This window comes from Scomber japonicus, chromosome 10, assembly GCF_027409825.1.
Source record: "Scomber japonicus isolate fScoJap1 chromosome 10, fScoJap1.pri, whole genome shotgun sequence".
NCBI classification, from domain to species: Eukaryota; Metazoa; Chordata; class Actinopteri; order Scombriformes; family Scombridae; genus Scomber; species Scomber japonicus.
In genome coordinates, this window is record NC_070587.1 from 1,472,376 (window position 1) to 1,492,692 (window position 20,317).

At 41.0% G+C, this 20,317-nt stretch overlaps 1 protein-coding gene across 1 annotated transcript; it reads right to left on the minus strand.

Moving 5' to 3' along the window:
- Positions 1-1,584: 1,584 nt before the first annotated feature.
- LOC128366666 (neurexophilin-1) lies at positions 1,585-14,659 on the minus strand. The gene is made up of 2 exons (XM_053327416.1): positions 14,575-14,659; positions 1,585-2,348 (listed from the first exon to the last, which is right to left on the minus strand). Exons 1-2 carry the CDS (start codon positions 14,657-14,659, stop codon positions 1,585-1,587), a joined length of 849 nt encoding a protein of 282 aa, XP_053183391.1.
- Between the last annotated feature and the right edge of the window lie 5,658 nt (positions 14,660-20,317).

Here is a 20,317-nt window from a genome sequence, read left to right on the forward strand (position 1 = left end):
TTTATGTAATGAAGGTTTAATAGCCAATTGGAGCATCCAATATCATTAACAGCCAGTGTTAGTCTCATCCAAAAATTTGCCTTTTTGATAACCAGTGGTGCAAACGTTCGATAGGTGGAATGTGTGATTAGCACCTGCTGTTTAATGTATGTCCTGTCTCCTCTGCAGCAGGAAACCACATTTTTACCACAGCTCACATTTTAACATTTTAACATGATATCTGTTCTGTTTCAACCTTTGTTAAATGAACTTCAGGATATTATCTTCTCTATCACCTTCATGTTTTCTTCTTCTGTTTGTTCTCTTATCTATTTTTAAACACTTTCACTTTCAGACACTTGTATTTTGTTCTCATTATCCAGCACTACTTTTCTCTATAGGTGCTAACCCTGCTGTGTGGAAGATATTTTTTTTGGTTATTTTTGGATACTGACTGGGGCGCTGTGGCTCTGACACTCCTTACTACGGGCTGCTTGTCATTTTAGTACAGATACAGAAGTTGAGATTTATTATACTGGACTTGTTTTAAGTCACAAACATAAGAGCCACGTCTTAAGTGTCTAAAATGGAAATGCGGGACTGACAACACAGCAGAATTAGGGCACAGTTATGTTTTTTAAGCAGTGCTAGAAAATGATCTTCTGTGTCTCTGTCATCTTGAGTGTGTCTTCTGCAAGTTTTATTTATTTTATTGCAACATTTACTTGCTTTTGTCTGATTCGAGCCCTCCATCGATGTCATTTTCCATTTGACATCTATGCCCTTAAAACTTGCTAACACATAACGCAGAATTAAAATAGATTTTTTTTTTTTTTTAAATCTTTTTTTTTCTCTCGTAACAATCATGAGTTGATGAAGATTATTTCTGACAGCTGAAGTAACATGAAAATATAGAGATGGATGTTTTTTTTTCAGTTGTTTAACACATTCGGGGGTTCATGCACGGACATGGACGAGAATCCAACAACAATATCAGAGAGGTATATTCACTCTAACAATCACACTGCAGAAAACAACACCATTCAAAAAAACATGTTTGCTTTTTCCATTACGCCCTCTAATGCATACTGACAGATTCTTCTTATTTGCATTGACATTTACGTGTTTGCAATGATTACCAGACACTGATTGAAAAAGACAGAAAGCATGATTGAGACGGAAATACACTATCGACATAAACAACTAAATTAGCAAGAGAAGACATTAATAAAATTGTTTTCTGGTCTTTTTGTGGAATCCAGAATATTTACATAAATACAATCAGCATATTTTTATAGTTGGCTTGAGAATTTCCTTTTCGATGTAAGCAGCTATGCATTTAATATGAGTATTGCAAGCCTATAAATGCTTCCCTAAATGCTCCCATAATGACCTTGGGGTAAGGTCTGTTCGTTGGAGCAACAGTCAGTCTTGTGACAAGGATATGTTATAGCTGTAATAATGCCTGTCAACATCTCAAGTTTCAAGTGTCTGGACTCCATTTTCATTCAAATAATTTGACATCACTCAGGACCCGGCGGCCTGTCTCTGCATCTTTTTTTTTCTTTTCTTTTTTTCCCTCCATCCCCTCATCCAGTCAGGTGATCACCCAGTGGGGAGGTAAGGGGTGTCACTGTGGTAGTTGTAATCTGGACACACCTTCTGCACCAGCTTGTAGTCGGTGCTGTAGAAGGTGATGAAGATGCAGATGACTTTGAAGGGCTTGGAGCACAGCCAGGATACGTGGCTCTGGGTCTGCTCCTGGGGGCAACTCTGGGAAGGGTCGTGGGCACACAGTGAGTTCCTGGTGCCCTTCTCCACCTTCTCGTACTCCACCCTGCAGTTGAACAGCTTGGTGTCCTTCGTCTCCAGAGCCGTCTGCTGCTGCTGGTGATGGTGGTGGTACTGCTGGTGCGGCTGGTGGACCTGGAACTCCACGGCTTTGGTGGGCGGAACGAGCCCCACGGACACGTTGCCCTGACCGGTGGAGTTGTGGCGGAAGTAGACGCTAAAGGTCCCGTTTCCATGATCCACGATTTTGCCGGTGATGAGAAGGTTCAGCTTCACCGTCTTGATGTTGGAGTGGAAGTCGCCCCAGCCGAACATCTTCTTGAACTTGCCGGTCTTCACGATGGGCCTCCTTTTCGTCCTGGATCGAGGGTCGCGGGGGTTTGAGGTGTTGTAAAGCCAGTTCCACTGCTCCTGTTTGGAGAAAGCATCCGCCTCGTCGTAGTTCAGATCCAGAGAGGTGAAGTTCTCTTTGCCGTAGAGGGACTGGGACAGGAGACGGCTGATGGAGAAGGACTTGCTGCTCTCGGTCCAGTAAGTCTTCACTTTGGATTTTGAGCTCGCTCTCAAATCTGAATTTCCTGAACTCCGTGAATCAGCACTGGAGACCTGGAAACACACACAACATAAAATAAAAATCTGAATTTCAACTGGAAAGCACTGAGACAGCTCACATCTCCAACAAGACTGCACAATTCTCTCTCTTTGTTTAATTTTACTGGAGAAAATGTTACACCTCTGGATCCAGAAGTAGCATCAAAGTACATGTGGTGACACCCAATCCTGCAGATGGTGGCTGTGATTTTTGGAGCATAGACAAATTCTGTCAGTGAATATTAAAGCTTGTTATAAGGGTGCAAAACTTCAAGTGAGTCAGACTCATGAGCAGTTAGTTATACCCTTTTAAACAAGACCCTCAAGGAAAAAACAACAGCATCAGTCGTTTTGGGAAATGCTCCAAAAAACATATATTTACATTCATTTGACAAGACAATGAACTGACTATAATTAGAAACCTTGTCAGTCGGGAATGAAGGAGGGTAATAGTTTAATATTGTCAGAAAGCCACAAAGTCTGCAGGGAAGACGTTGGGGTGGATGACGATCATTCTCTGACTGTAATCAAAGGTTATTACCAATCTTAATAATGTCAGTTTCATAACCACAATCCTGAACCCTGAAGTCTTTAATGTGACTAAACCAAACCTCAGTATTTTGGGTTGCAGGCCCAGAGGATGCATTTAGTATTTCCCCTTTTCGCTTATTAAGAGGAGTTGGATAGCTATATAAAAAGTTGTCAAAGCAGCAGGAGAGCACTGTTCACGACCACCAACTGGACATCCTTAACATCACTTTGGGCAGCATCACGTCTGGCATTTCAGCCGGAGATTATTCTAGCGTCACATCAGGAGATTTTTACAGCATTTTACTGTTTTAACCCAAACTATCAGCTTTCAATAACCCAAACCCAAAGTGTTTTGTACCTAAATCTTACCAAAAGTGTTAAATGACACGTGAAAAGTTTAAAAATGCAGCATTAAAGTTTCATTTACAAGCAAAATTGGACTTTTGTGTAAGCACTGTACATAATTTGAAAGAGTAAAATTGTCTTATGTGTACACAGAGACCAGTTTGAATCATTGATTAAACTTCTGAGATTTCCCTGCTGATGATGGTTTACAGGTCCATGTGGTGCATTAATAATAAGGACACTAGAAAGAGCTGCACAACCATGTGTAATGACCTCACCGGTTCAACACAACCAGTGAAACTACATCATTTCTTTCCTGTTTCTGTCATTGTCAGGTGTAAAGACTGGTGGAGCAGGTGGTGAAATGATATGAAAACGGTTGGTTCAGGTGTGTCTTTATTCATTTATGCCTAATTGTGAGAGTGGAAATAAGGCTTGTGTATGTGCACCAAGTTCCTCAAGGACTGAGATTTATAAAACAGATCCATGCATATGCACAGATTTATACAAATTAAGAAAAGGATGCATGCTTCTGGCTTTTTGCATACAAGCAGTTTTATGCATGGGGCCCCGGGTGGTGGATGCAGCATGTCCGTCTTTCATGCAGGAAAAGGGAGTTGTGTCTTGTAGCAGTCCTATTATTATAATTATTGGTCTTTTTAGCCTATATTTTTGTTCTTTTTTTAATATTTATCCCACTTCAATCTTACTGTAGTTGCAGTGGAAACCTATTGTAGAAAATAAATGAATAAAAAAACATAATCTGGATTTTTGTCCTATGTATTGTCCAGGATCAACCTTCTGCTTTATGCTATGATTGGCTTCTGCAAATCTGTAGACATCCTGATAACTAAGAAACAGCGCCAATTATAATCTCCTTGGTGACAGTAATTAAAAAAAAAAAACACCAACAGATACAAACACTTTATCCGTCTACAAGCATGTCATCACCTTCAACACAAAAGGTGTTAATGCTGTAATCAACTCCCGCAGCGTGTGAAGCGTCTTGTGCGGGTCGTCCTAATCAAGATTAAGGGTATTCCTGCCATGCATCGAGATGAATGAAGAGCTTCTCGGCTGCAGACGTGATGCAACAGCAGACTATTACCTGCTGAATGTGCCCTGAATGGATGATTGATGATTCATTCTGTGTCTCTCCTCTAACAATCACACAGATGAGAGAGCGAAGATTCCCCGTGCACCCCACAGAGACCCGTGACAGTGATGTCCAAACCCTGGCCGAGGAATGTGACAGCAGATCTATCTGGTCGAAGCTTTTACATTTCGTACCTTCACCCTCGCGATCAATACTCTGAAAATAAGGTCTTCTCTCATTCAGAAAGTTCTCTGAATGACATTGTAGTACTGTAGTCCCGGTGTGAGTGTGGAGCTCTGAGTAAACTGTTGTGCTCTCGCTCCGAAGCGCGCCTTCATTTTATGCACTTGACTCCAGAGCGGAGGAGTTTGAAAAGATGGCCTCCAGTTGTTTTGAAGAGAGCCCGATGATGAACGACCTGATGTGAACGAACCGTTAGTGGCATTGTGGAGACTTTGGCTTAGCTGTTACATCTTTCTGAGAGCCTGAGATTCTTTTTTTTGTTGTTGAGTGAAACATGATACGCCGAGACCTTTTCCAACACAGGGAGAAAAAAAAAAATCCCGGAGAAAGCGAAAGCCACATCTTTGCAGCCAAGTTGGTTTCATACAGGGAAAAAAAAAGAGGAAGCTGCAGGAATGTCAGAGCAAAACGTTTATAGAAATATGATTTCCAGCAGTCAGGTCGTTTCCTTGCTCATTGGGGCCGTTAAACCGTATTAATGAACATCTCCTTTTGTCTTCCATTGCTGGAAACAAAAGTCTGTTATGTTGCCTCGCTGGTGATGTATCACAGAATGATAAATCCAGTGCGAGGATAAGGGAGCCTTCCTGTTCAGGATTTATTGGCACCATTATAGTCCAACATAAAGCTCCTTAGGATGTAAAAGTTCAGTGAAATAGTATCTTATAAACTGTCAGCTGAGCAGCTATAAAGTCGATTATGACATTACAGTTGAGTCTTCATTCTCCGCCATGTTTCATCTGGTTTCAGTTGATCATTTTGAAAGTCGTAATGGCACCAATGAACATATTTTATAGGAAAACACAGCAGCTAATTTAATTGTTACTGACAGAATAGTAAGACTTTTATTCACGTTGTCTGTTATATTGGGAGGTCAGGGAGAAACGGTTGAACTTCAGCTTCGGTTAACCCTTTATTGGGCAAATAATTATATTTGGTAACTTCTGTAAATATCCCAAAATATCCTTCCTTCCTTCCTTCTTTCCTTCCTTCCTTCCTTCCTTTCCTTCCTCCCTGCCTGCCTTCTTTCTTCCCTTCCTCTTTTCCTTTCTCCCTCCCTCGTTCCTTATTTCCTCCGTCCTTCCTTCCTTTCGTTCCTTCCATCTGTTCTTCCTCCCTCCCTCCTTCTCTCCTCTCTTCCTTCTTTCCTTCCTCCGTCCTTCCTTCCTTCCTTTCCTTCCTTCCATCTGTTCTTCCTCCCTCCCTCCTTCTCTCCTCCCTTCCTTCTTTCCTTCCTCCATCCCCCTTTCTTCTTCCTTCCTTCCTTCTTTCTTCCCTTCCTCCGTCCCTCCTTCTCTCTTTCTTTCCTCCCCCCTACCTTCCTTCCTTCCTTCTTTCCTCCGTCCTTCCTTCCTCCCTTCCTTCCTTCCTTCCTTCCTTCCTTCCATCCTTCCTTCCTTCCTTCCTTCCTTCCTCCCTTCCTTTCAATGAGTGTCCTATAAATGGTTAAATGGATTTATAAAACTTGATCCCTTTCAAATTTAAACATTTTCCGTGTTTGAAATAGTTGTGACTGAATATATTGTCTCTAAATGACCTTTGACCTGTAATACAAATCCTAAACCCCATTTATTTATCATTAATATTTGTATTCTGGGTCATGCAATGATCGAATTACGTACTTTTTGTGGTGCATTCATCACTGATGCTTTTCAGTAACTTGGTTTTAGTCCCAAAATGAAGATCAAAGGATATTAGGAAGCAGTTTTGAGCTGGTTTAACCCTTTATAGGACAAGGAAAGGAAGGGAGGAAGGAAGGAAGGAAGGAAGGAGGAAAGAAGGAAGGAAGGAAGGTAGGGGGGAGGAAAGAAAGAGAGAAGGAGGGAGGGAGGAAGGGAAGAAAGAAGGAAGGAAGGAAGAAGAAAGGGGGATGGAGGAAGGAAAGAAGGAAGGGAGGAGAGAAGGAGGGAGGGAGGAAGGACAGACAGAAGGAAGGAAAGGAAGGAAGGAAGGACGGAGGAAGGAAAGAAGGAAGGGAGGAAAGAAGGAGGGAGGGAGGAAGGACAGATGGAAGGAAGGAAAGGAAGGAAGGACGGAGGAAATAAGGAACGAGGGAGGGAGAAAGGAAAAGAGGAAGGGAAAAAAGAAGGCAGGGAGGAAGGAAAGGAAGGAAGGAAGGAAGGAAGGAAGGAAGGATATTTTGGGATATTTACAGAAGTTACCAAATATAATTATTTGCCCAATAAAGGGTTAACCCTCCTGTTGTCATCTGGTCAATTTCGACCCAGGAGAACAACTGGCATTAACTCAAAATGAGGTATAACTTTATTTAAATGAGGCCTATTGACCATTATTTCCAAACATGTGTAAATCCTGTGGTGAATAGTTGGAATGAAGATGGCTAAAAAAGGTCTAACAGAGAATTGGGTGATGATTTAAACCTTACACCGCATCCTGAGTCATCTGACATACAGCGAACGAGTGAACCTGTCCTGATATGCAGTGTGACAATTTTATCGCGAGTATATTCCAAACCAATCAAATTATTGAGGGGCTAAGCTAGCTAGTCAACAGGAAGCAGTGTGTACATTTCAACCAATAAGGAGTGTTTAGGGGCGGGACACGGACGCAAAATTTCATCCAGATGGAGACAGAGAGCGAGCATGTCGGGAAAAGCTGATTGAAAATTGTAATCACTTTTTCTCGCTCACTCGCTTGTGTGTTATACTCTATGAACAGTCAAGTCAGATTGGGGCAATCTTGACCCAGGAAGACAGGAAGTCAACACAAGGGTTAAGTGACTGTCGGGATAATAACTAGGGCTGTCAAACGATTAATTTTTTTAATCGAGATTAATCGCAGAATTTCCATAGTTAATCGCGATTAATCGCGTTTTGAATAGCATGTTTAAAATCCTGTTATTTTCCATTTGAAGGCAGTTTTAAGCCCATAATGTAAAGCATTTCTTACCAGAGTGTCTTAACTGGGAATCAATCACGGCTCTGCTGCGACTCCCACACTCCAAAATGGTCCTTTGGTGGAGCTGAGGCTGGCTTGGCTGCACCTGGGTGTTTAGCGTGGAGGTGCTAACTCAAACTCCACGTACTCCGGTGGTAGTTAAACTCCGTTTGACACAGGTTGCATTTTACTTTTGACTTGTCAACTGAAGCGTCTGGAAGTGTTTTAAAGTTAAACAAGCCGTTCAAAAGTCCAGTAGCTCTCTTACTTTCCATCAGCGCGGTAGGTTTACTGCAGGAGGCCACTTCAAAGCATAGCGCTACAGCTAGAGGAGCCGTCTACGGGGGAGTAGAAGGGACAAAAAGGCTTGCAACATTAAAATGCGATTTAAAAAAATTAACATGTTATGGATTGCATTAATCTAATCGCGATTAATGCGTTAACGCTGACAGCCATAATAGTAACAGATCATTTTGTATGTGTGTGTATGTGTGAATATTTCCTAAACAGTACAATCCGAGCAGTTTTAGGAGTCAAGAGTTTACAGCTTTATCATTTTATCAACCAGGAACTCGAGATGCCTCCAGTATAGTAGTTTGAAAAGCTCCATAATTTTTTTCGCGACTTCACATCATGAATAATTACGTAAGAGAACGTGTCACTGGTGTCTCACTTTTTGGAAAGGGATTTCTTCATATTCATTTTCATCCCCCTCTACCCCCCTAACCCTCTCGCCCCTCCTCCTCCTCCTCCTCCCCCCCAAAAAAAGATTATCAAACACAAAATTACACAACGCATCTGAAGTGCGTGCCCAGTCACCGTCAGACCGAACTCCTTGTTGTGGGAGCTCGCTGCTGTTGTCACCGGCGTTAAACTGTGACATGCAATTAGCTTTCATCTAAAGCACCTGACAGTCTTTTGGATTAGAGCACTCAGAGGCACATTCACACAGAGAGACTCCACTTCACGGATTAGAGCCCAACCTGTAATCCAGCCCGGGGAGATTAGGCAGATCAGAGGCAGTCCTGACTAAAGCAACGTTTATATCCAGAACACCCCAACTGACTGCACCAACACTCGGAGGGCCAAGATTTACCTCTCGTCGGCTTCAAAAAACATGCAAGCGAGGCACGGAGAGAGTGTGTGTGTGTGTGTGAGTGTGATTGTCAGTGTGTGTGTGTGCCTGAAAGAGATACTGCAGAGAGAAAAAGAGGGAGAGTGCTGTTGGATAAAGGACAGAGGAAAGAAACAAACATGGTAGCGTAAAGGTCAACAGTCACACTTTGATAACTTCGGGCTTTACAGATATTGGTTTGTCAATATTGGGTTTTATTAAATATCAAATAAGGGCCAGACAGTATCACCCTCAGCTAAAGGTGAAATTTATTTTGTACTTAATTGCCTTTATTTAATTGTGATGTGTTTTATAAATGTATTATATTAATGTCAGTAGATGTTGTGGATTATCATGCCTTAAAGCAGCGGCTCAATCTGTTTGCTTTTACAGCCGGCCGGTCCTCTCTGGTTCTGGTTTCAGTTTGTCTGTGAATTATGAACAATTCAACCCAAACAGTGATTTTTCTTATTTAAACATCTTTGATTCATTCTTTTGAGTATTGTTTTAATTGACCAGAAACAGAAAAACATTGTATTTAACTGAGAATAAAGCAAAAATTACAGAATATCTGAAGGAATTAATTCAACTTTTGGACATTTTTTAATCTTTTTAATCCAATTAATTATCCTACGACCATTAAAATGTGTCTTGTGACCCATCAGATGACCCACAGATTAGGAATTACTGCCTTTGAGGACAGTAACAGTGCACGTTTTTGGAAAATCATACAAATAAAATGGTTATTTGTAATGTAAAAGTCAGATAAAAGATGCTCCCGATACATTTAATTGATCATTTTGATTAGAGATCTGAGTCATCGACAGGTTTTTAGACTCACGTTACTCACCAGAATTGACCAAATCAGAGCAAATATTTACCATGAAATGATAAAAGCATGCAATCGTCTGCACACGAAATTAAACTACAGTATGTCAAAGAGGAATTAGGAAAAGATTTGCCCCTAAAATTGGTTTTGAATGGTAAAAAGAATCAAAAAGTAAGAGAATAAATGTTAAAAGTAGAAATCATCATCAAGTAGAAATACAAATAAAAAGGAGGATACATCAGAGACACTTAAATGATCCAAAATAGAAATGATTAGCTATCATTAAAAAGTACAGAGTGAACCATGCTGCATGTTTTATCCAGTTAACCATTGATATCCATTCATTTATGTGTAATTAGCAGGCTGGAGGAAGTCTGAGGATGTGCTTTATTTATCTTATTGTCACCAAATCTCACAAAAACACCCCAAAACTAGCAATGATCCTTCTAACTGGTGACGTCTATGTATCCCAAAATCTGATATATCTTATTTATATTGTGTTAAAGCAAACAAGGCTGAAGACTTTTTCTGTCTGTTGCTCATATCTTCTTCACACACCTAATATTCATATCCATCTTATCCTATTTTAGTTTACAGCTTACGTTCAAATGTGAATTTTACTTTAAATTAAATGTGCCCAAAGTTGGTTCTGAATTTGGTAAGCACTGCTTTAAGTACGCTGCACCTGCTAAAAGCTAAAGGAGCTCATCAACCCTCCGTGTGAGAGCCATTATTCCTTTCCTCCCTTCCTTCCTTCCTTACTCCTTTCCTTCCTTCCTTCCTTACTCCTTTCCTTCCTTCCTTCCTTCCTTCCTTCCATCTGTCTGTGAGAGCCATTGGAGCGGCCACATATCACACCTGTTCTTGTCTCAATGTAAATCCTGAGGGTTTAGCTCTGTTGCTTTTCTCTTGCATGTATTTTATCGTCTCTGTGTTGTGTGTGTGAGTTTTCTGTGTGTTTTTAATTGTGTAACTTTCCTATGCTGCTGTCTTTGGCTTCTTGGCTTCCCTTAAAAAAGAAGAGGTCATTGTATCTCAACGGGACCGACCTGGTTAAATAAAGGCAAATAAAATAAAATAATAAAAAATAATTCCAATTCAACACTTTTTAAATGCATTTAAATATCTTTTTATATATTACCTTGTATTGATTTTACATTCTGTCTTGATGTCTTTTATGTTTTATGTAAAAGCATTTTCAATTATCTTGTTGTTAAAAATGTGCTAAATTAATAAACTTGCCCTTAAAAAGAAACTATTAAAAATAAATCATCAGTGAGCCACATCTCATCCCACCTACATCGTCCCGCTGCACCACTGCAACTAAAGCGTATTAATCCACAGCTGAAAATAGTTCCCAACAAATATATAAGGTTAACGGTTTGAGTAAAGCTGCTGTTTTAGAAAATTATCCATTAACATTTAAAAAAATATGAAACTAAATATTTGCATTTTTTTTTTTTTAAAGATTTACATATTAAGTCAGAAAACATTCAGAAACATAAAAACATATTTGTGATTTTGGTCTTTGGATTACAAGAGTCTGCTGGTAGATTTCTTGCATGTGCAGAAATGAATGGAAACTAATAACTTCACATTTAAATACCTAAAACTGTGTAAACCTGCATTTGAACACGAAGTTAAAACCATGCAAACACAACACAGTTTATAGCCCTTTAAAAAAAAGAAAGCTGCTGTTCCTGGTATAATTTCATTACTTGGGATCTCAACAGAGTTTTAATATTAAATTAAAGCATTAGTTACACCCAGATGAATAAAATTATTGTGTCAAAACTTTAGCTCAAATTTAAAGATATTACATAAAAAGTAAAATATATTGTTATCAGTAGCTTTAAACGGCTACTCCACTGGTTTAGTATTGCACTTCCATAAAGTCTTTGGACTCATGAGACAAATTTGAAAGAACAAGAAGAAGCAGTAGAGTCTTTTTTTTGCCCTTGAGTGTCCTTATATCTCTGTTAATTCACACAAAAGCATCTTTCTGTTAGATCTAACTTGCCTTGTAGGGTCTCTTTCATACAGAAATACTGATATCAACTTACAGAAAGTCATATTAATCAGAGCCTTGTGCAAAGACTTTTAAATTTGCATCATATATTAAATATTAAATATTAAATATAGTGTTTTCAGTGAAAGATATTTGAATGTATATCTCCTGAATCATATGTGGAAGGCTTTCATTTCATGGCTCAGAGTTTTTCTAACTTTTTGTTATGCAGGAGTCTCTCTCTCGTCCTCCAAACCCCATTTAACTGCCTGTTAATATTATTCCCAGGTTCAGTGTATGAGGCCAGAATCCCTCGACAAGATAAGAGAAACCGCATCGGCATGCAGAAGTCCTTTAGGAAACGACTCTCAGATTGCCAGATGCAAGCGTATAGGCAGCTTGTTGGACAAACCTAAATGCTATCTACTCTTGGCGAGGCTGTGATAAGGTGCAGGCGTCCACTCTTTGGAACAGGAAGATAAACAACCTCCGGCTTCCCCTCGGGAGCTCGGAGGATATTCTATAGGCTTGGACCCCCCCAAGAAACAGCCGACAAATTCTACCTTTAATAGAAGCAGCGGAGAAGCCAGATGACTCTGCGGTGGGCTGTACACAAAACCTTTGCGAGGAAGAATGAAAGTGTGTGTCAGTTTTCATTTACCTGAATGCTGCGGCTGTTGCGGCTGCCGTGTTGGGAGGATTTGTGAGTGCGACAGTTCTAGTTTAAACAGAGTTAGACCCGGAGAGCCGCCAGGCGATAGCGGATTTGGGATGCCACTTTGCAATCTTGATTGGATGGTGTGTGTTCAGAGTTCGGCTTCAACGTGGAGAAATTAATAGAGTTGTCCTTTTTTTTTTTTTTTTTTTTTTAAAGTTGCATAAAAATCACACTGCAAAAGTTCAAAAAGGAGTTCTGCAGATTTATTTGCTTTTTAAATTTTTTGGTATTAAATTGATGCTCTTATCCAGAGAGGCTTAAAGTGGGGGGGAGCTGGAGTTTGGCTCAAGGATATTTGGCTGTTTTGGGATCAAACTTGTGACCTTTTCGGGGGTGTGAGACAGTTGTTTTTTAACCTGTGGCTACACTTCCCATCTGTAAAAAATCTTAATTCATGACTTTCAGACAGCACAGTCATGTATGCATCACAAGTACTTCCCCCCCCATAAGACTCTGAAGAAGATTAATTCAGAATAAAATGGTTTACTAATTCTCATCTATGTTCCTCTAGACAGGAAGCTTGTTTAAGAGTCCTTAGTCTGTCTTTTAGAGTATTTTCTGTGTGGGCACTTGGGATATGATTGTTGTCATAGTCATTTAATGTGAATTTAACTTGTCTCGCCTTGTGAAGTCCCCCTGTAGTCGAGTTGATGGATCAGCTGAGGGCATTTTGACGCCCACTAAGAGTTTAGGTCTATATTCTCCTGGTGATATCAAAGTGTTACCTGAGGGGGGTCAGAGATGATGACAAATCACAAAGTGTGTCAAGACATCACAGGCAGCTGTGGATGGAGCCGAGTCCTATCGCTGCAGCACTGCTTTGAGAGGCCAGGGCACAATTATTACCATGACTTCTGAGGAGGATAAATACTGTGCGCGGACAGACTGTGGGATATTAGAGCGGGGCAGTTTGAAGAAGAAGATGGATGAGGAGGAGGAGGAGGAGGAGGGGGAGGATGTGGTGGGTAGTGGTGGGTAGTGGTGGTGGTGGTGGAGGGAGGGGGGGACCTAGCCACCAGTTTTCCAACTTACCCAGAGGAAAAATGCATAATCATATTATTTCACACACGACTTGGTTCAAAGGCGGCCAAAATAAGTTTGTGAGGTTCCCATGGGTCTGTCAATCTGTTGAAGGAGCTGCAGGCGAAAGCTTAGGATGCACCGAGTACGAAACAATTATGATCATCCCATTAAAGCATAGCGAAGCAATTTGGCAGCCCAGTCTGGAAAAAAAAAAAACACACTCTCCCATCAAGCGATGCTGCTACGAGATCAGCTAGTCCTAACCATAATGCTATTGTACATACACACACACACACACACACACACACACACACACACACACCTAATGATTAATGCTCGTCCTGATATTGAGATGAAAGATACAAGCCGTGTTAGTTAATGTGAACTCGAAGAATTGTTGCGTTCAAATCAAAAGAAGGCTGTGTAAAGTTAAAATAAAGAAATAAATAAAAAAATAGGTGGGGGTGTTGGGGTGGGGGTGGGGGGGGTGGTGGTGAAATGATTAGTGCGCTTAGTCAGCTGTGAAATTGAGTTTATGGTTTTCAAGACGGTGAATTCAATTCGATAATGGGTATTAAGTTGTAGAGAATAATTAATAGTAATTGACTTCTTTCCATCACTATGCAAATTAAACACAGATAACACCACGGGAGCTTTTTAAGGCCAGTCAAGTTTGTAGGGGGGGATTAAGTTTATGGAATTTTTTTGTGTTGTAGAGAGAGAGGAGTGGCGCCTGCTCTGCTTTGATTGCTTTGTTGACAGATTTATCAGCGGGTGAGGGGTTACTGTCTCTCCGAGGATTAAAGGAATTGGGTTGTCACAAACTGTCAAGGCATTGAGTTAGTAGCATTCTGGTATGTTTGTCATAATGGGCTCAGGCTGTTCTCTGCTGTATACTGTCAAATATATTCTTATTGAACCACATCTGTAAATAAGAGGAGGAGGGAAAAAAAAGAAAAAAGGAGGATATAAATGCATAGGCAGGATTGAATGGATACTGCTGAGGAGGAAATAACCAGCGGGTGGATTTTGTCAAGATGCAGATTTTTTTGGATTTTTGGATTTTTGGATATTGGAGAGCTTCTGTGTTTGACAATGACAACTGTTAACTAATGAAGCATTGCACAGATGTGGTTTGCAGATGTTACATTTGTCATCTGATGGTACAAATTTAAGCAAAACTATTTAAGGAAAAAAACATGTCTCTTAACTTTGCTGTCATACAAGTAAAAAAAATGAGTTAAGGAGAAGAAGAAAACTAGCTAAATTATATTCTACTTTACACTTATCAGACTGCGGCTCACATGACCTGAATATTGTCCCTGATAGAAGAGTGCAAACAGTAATCAGAGAAATTGTAGAGACAGTCAAATTAAAAACAAAAGGTCAAATCAAAATGACATTTAACTCACCAGAGAGATGAATGACAGCAGCAGAGCGGCAGCCAGCAGACATGTGGTCCTCATGCCTCTGTGTGGAGTGTCTCCCCCCATGTCAACCTGTCCTTGATCTTCTCAAGCCTGTGATGAGCCCCGTAAATACCTCCTCCTCTTCCTCCTCCTCCTCTTGACTGAGCCCCGCTATCAGCTGCCGAACTTGAGGAGAAATAAAGAGTGGGGAAGGCGGTCCGGAGGCGAGAGAGCAGAGATGAATCTTCTCAGGCTCATTCAGGAGGGTCAGATGTCTGGCTGGTTAAAAAAAAAACCTTTCAATCTTTCAATTGTCTAACTGGGGAGGTTGTTTTTTTTGTTTTTTTTTGGAGGAGGTGATGCAGTGAGAACGGAGGTGTTTGTACATCTGAGTGTCACTGTGGAGGGATGTTTTATACAACCCGCTCAGAGAGAGAGAGAGAAGGAGGGAGGGAGGGAGGGAGGAGGTGGTGGTGGTGGTGGTGGGGAGGAGGGAGGGTATATAGAGAAAGATGGGAGACAGGGGGGAGGGATTGAGAGAAGGAGGTCCACATCATAGACTTTTGAGGAGCAACTTTTCTTTTAACATCGTCAGGGGCTGACATCTAGTGGCAATCAGCTGCAGTGGCCTTTTTTTCTTTCTTTTAATCTTTCCATCCTGTAAACCAGAGGAGTCAAACTCATTTTCATTTAAGGGCCACAGACAGACCAATTTGATCTCATGTGGGCCGGATCATTAAAAAGATGGAAGGAAAGAAGGAAGAAAGGAAGGAAATAAGGAAATAAGAAGGGAAGGAATGAAAGACAGGCAAAAGGAAGGAGGGAAGAAAGGTAGGAAAGAGAGATAGTGAAGGACGGACAGACAGATGGAAGGAAGGAAGGACAGAAGGAAGGAAGGGCAGAAGGAAGGACAGAAGGAAGAAAACAACGAAGGACAGATGGAAGGAAGGAAGGACAGATGGAAGGAAGGACAGAAGGAAGAATGGAAGGAAGGACAGAAGGAAGGAAGGACAGAAGGAAGAAAGCAAGGAAGGACAGATGGAAGGAAGGACAGAAGGAAGAAAGCAAGGAAGGACAGATGGCAGGAAGGACAGAATAAAGAAAGGTAGGAAGGAAGGACAGATGGAAGGAAGGAACGAACGAACGAAGAAAGGAAGAAAGGAAGGTAGGAAGGACAGATGGAAGGAAAAAAGGAAGGTAGGAAGGACAGATGGAAGGAAAAAAGGAAGGTAGGAAGGACAGATGGAAGGAAAAAAGGAAGGTAGGAAGGACAGATGGAAGGAAGGAAGGAACAAACAAAGAAAGGAAAAAGGGAAGGTAGGAAGGACAGATGGAAGGAAGGAAAAGAGCACTGGATGGCAAGTGGGCCGGATCGCACCCCTCAGCGGGCCATATCTGGGCCGCGGGCCGCATGTTTCACCCCCCTGCTGTACAAACTTTCCATGACTGCAGATTGTCTCCATTTTTAAAGTCTTTAACCCGACAAAACTGAAACCTTTCATGTTTAAATGTCTTATATACACTTTGCACCACTCAAAAATACTACTTTTAGACATTTTTAGACATTCTTCTGCAGACTTTGATGATTGAATTCAATGAAAACATTTGAACAAAAATACCAAAAGTGCAGATTTTCAATAAGTTTATGAAACACAGCTGCTAGCAGAATCACAGCTGCATCAATTTATGTCAATTTCTTTTTTTAGGTTGGTGAACAAACTCTAAAACCCTCCGATCATTTGCAGACAAAGGTCACCTAAAATAGTACTCAAGTATTAAATGTATTAATAGTGTTGCATTTACTTAACCCTCCTGTTGTCCTTGAGTCAAGGAAGGAAGGAAGGAAGGGAGGAAGGAAGGAAGAAGGAAGGAAAGGAGGAAGGAAGGAAGAAGGAAGGAAAGGAGAGAGGAAGACAGGAAAGAAAAGGAAAGGAAAGGAAAGAAGGAAGTAAAGGAGGGAGGAAGAGAGGAAGGAAGAAGGAAGGAAAGGAGGAAGGAAGGAAGGAAGGAAGGAAGGGAGGAAAGGAAAGAAGGAAGAAGGAAGGAAAGGAGGGAGGAAGGAAGGAGGGAAGGAAGGAGGGAGGAAAGGAAAGAAGGAAGAAGGAAGGTATGAAAGAAGGACAGAGGAAAGAAAGAGAGAAGGAGGGAGGGAGGAAAGAAGGAAGGGAGGAAGGAATAAGGAAGGAAAGAAGGGAGGAAGGAAAGGAGGGAGGAAGGAAGGAAGGAAGGAAAGGAGGGAGGAAGGAGGGAACAAAATCTTACAGACTGGCCCTTTAAAGTTGGGTGCAAATTAAAAAAAAAAAAAAAAAAGGAAACGTCACAATTTATGCAGCAGAGTCCGTCTTTGGTTAAGCTTCAAAGAAACTGGATGCCACACTTTCAGTAATGTAATATGATAGCATCTTTCACCAGCCTGGTAAATGCCCTCGTCTTTCAAACTCAACACGCAACAGTTTTGTAATGTGTCGCCTTCAAACCCAAAATCACTCCAGCGATTCCATTTGAGTAATTTTCTCAGACTTGACAAAAGACATTATAGAGTTGTTTTCATGCTGAGTAGTACTGACTTAAAATTGGTGGAGCTCCCCTTTTTTTTTAAAAAAGTGCCGTTATCATCCTGTAATTTACACAAACACATTAACACTCAAAACCCTCTTGATCTTAATTTGTAGGATGAGTGGACAGGCTGCTTAAATAAACCCTAAAGTTACTGGTTTGAAACAGGTGGGGAGTTCCTGTCCTCTGAAAAGAAGCCAACCAGGAAGTAACTTAGAGCTGCATTCTATCAAAAGGCCACCAGGGGGCGACCGTCTCTATACAAGTCAATGGAGAATTCACCAACTTCTCACTTGATTTCTAACCTCAGTAAACGTTTTTAAAATGTGTTTATGGTCTCAATCGCTAGTTTGAAGCCTTCTTCAATGCAGTATGATGTTCATTTGTGAAATTTTGGCCTCCCTGATTTTATATGTGACGATAAAGCAGGGTATGCATTAGGGCGTGGCTACGTCCTGATTGACAGGTTGATTGACCAATGTCCTCGAGATCCAGCCCTCGCAACCAATCGCAGCCTCCCCGCTCCGCCGTTGGTCCCGCCCATACGTCCGTTCATGACTCTGCCTCATGCCCATATAAGTAGAATCCGTGTTTTTATTTTTCCCAGAATGCACCTGAAATTTTTTAAGATGGCGCTGCCTAGATTAGAAACTATTGGCTTCCGAGCAGCAGTCCACAAACCAATGGGTGACGTCACGGATGTTACGTCCATTTCTTATATACAGTCTATGGTTTGAAACCTGTAATGGGTTACTGCTGCTAACAGCTGATCGAGCAACATTAAGATATATTCTTTTAATGTTTTAAGGTGGTTTAGTTACTCTTTAAAGTTTAAAGGACCAATGTGAAGGATTTAGTGGCATCTAGTGGGGAAGGTTAAGAGTACAACCAACTGAATATCCCTCCCATCACTTTCCAAGCATGCAGGAGGACCAAGAACTACAAATTATTCTTACTTTTAGAGGATTATAGACTAATTAAAACATACTATATATATATTATATTATATTCTGTTCTGACAGGACAGATGGAAGAAAGGGAGGAAGGAAGGAAGGACAGATGGATGGAAGGAAGGAAGGAAGGACAGATGGAAGGAAGGAAAACAAGACAGGAAGGAAAGATGGAAGGAAGGAAGGACTGATGGAAGGGAAGAAGGAAGGAAAACAAGACAGGAAGGAAAGATGGAAGGAAGGAAAACAGACAGGAAAGAAAGATGGAAGGAACGAACGAAGGAAAAAAGAAAAAGAAAGAAAGGGAGGAAGGACAGAAGGAAGGAAAACAAGACAGGAAGGAAAGATGGAAGGAAGGAAAGAAGGAAAAAAGAAAGAAAGAAAGAAAGGGAGGAAGGACAGAAGGAAGGAAGGATGGAAGGACAGAAGGAAGGAAAGATGGAAGGAAGGAAGGAAGGAAAGATGGAAGAAAGGAAAGAAGGAAAAAAGAAAGAAAGAAAGGGAAGAAGGACAGATGGAAGAAAGGAAGGGAGGAAGGACAGATGGAAGGAACGAAGGAAGGAAAAAAGAAAGAAAGAAAGAAAGAGGGAGGAAGGACAGAAGGATGGAAGGACAGAAGGAAGAAAGGTAGGAAGGACAGATGGAAGGAAGAAAGGGAAGAAGGACAGATGGAAGAAAGGGAGGAAAGACAGATGGAAGAAAGGGAGGAAGGAAGGAAGGACAGATGGAAGGAAGGAAGGAAGGGAGGAAGAAAGAAAGGAAGGAAAGAGGGCCAGAGTGGACCCCTCTGCGGGCTGGTTCTGGCCCACGTGCCGCATGTTTGACACCCCTGCTTTAAGTTGTGTTAATGGAGGGATTTTTTAAGACAGAAATGATGACGTCATAACTTCCTCTGTGTGGTTACGACCATGTCCTCATTTATTTTCAGTATTTCTTCCCATACATAGAAACAACCTGTACAAAAAAATGGCTGAGAGCTTTCATCTTTTTTCTGCTTCTTCTTCTTCTTCTTATATTTTTTTTTCTTTTTTTTTTTTTTGAAGTTCACAACATAACTTGCATCATGATTACAACAATCAGCAGATATCATACACCCAACTTTTTTTGCAATATTCAAACTAAACATTTTCTGTGCAATACAAAATAAATGTACACATACTTAGATTTACTTTTTTTTTTTTTTCAAAAAATAAAAAATTGCTGTTATTTACAAATCCAACAAGAAAAAAAAGTAAACTCCAGTACACCAGTTTGCTTTTACGTTGAACTCAGCAGAAGCATTTTCTCTTATTATTATTATTAACACTGTTGTATAATTTTTATTTGTACAGATCGTTTTTTTTTTAAAACTATATTTCACCTCATATAGTACACTCAAAAAAAGATGACTTAAAAATGTTGTTTCAAGTGTTTCCACAAAACTTTGTTAAGTGTTAATAAAGTTTTTTTTATTTTTTTTTTACAATTGACTCAATAGATTGACTTAACCCTCCTGTTGTCCTCGAGTCAAGGAAGGGAGGAAAGGAAAGGAAAAAAGGAAGGAAAGGAGGGAGGAAAGGAAAGGAAAGAATGAAGGAAAGGAGGGAGGGAGGGAGGAAGGAAGAAGGAAGGAAAGGAAGGAGGGAGGGAGGGAGGAAAGAAGAAGGAAGGAAAGGAAGGAAGGAAGTAAGGAGGGAAGGAAGAAGGGAGGAAAGGAAAGAAGGAGGGAAGGTATGAAAGAAGGACAGAGGAAAGAAAGAGAGAAGGAGGGAGGGAGGAAAGAAGGAAGGGAGGAAGGAATAAGAAAGGAAAGGAGGGAGGAAGGAAGGAAGGAGGGAGGAAGGAAAGGAAAGAAAGAAAAGGAAGGAAAGGAGGGAGGAATGAAGGAGGGAAGGAAGAAGGGAGGAAAGGAAGAGATAAGGAGGGAGGGAGGAAAGAAGGAAGGGAGGAAGGAATAAGGAAGGAAAGGAGGGAAGAAGGAAGGAGGGAGGAAAGGAGGGAAGGAAGGAAAGGAGGGAGGAAGGAAGGAAGGTATGAAAGAAGGACAGAGGAAAGAAAGAGAGGAGGAGGGAGGGAGGAAAGAAGGAAGGAAGGAAAGTATGAAAGAAGGACAGAGGAAAGAAAGAGAGAAGGAGGGAGGGAGGAAAGAAGGAGGGAGGAAGGAAGGAAAGTAGGGAAGGAAAGAAGGAGGGAAGAAAGGGGGATGGAGGAAGTACAGACGGAAGGAAGGGAGGAAAGAAAAATCAGACGGGTCAAT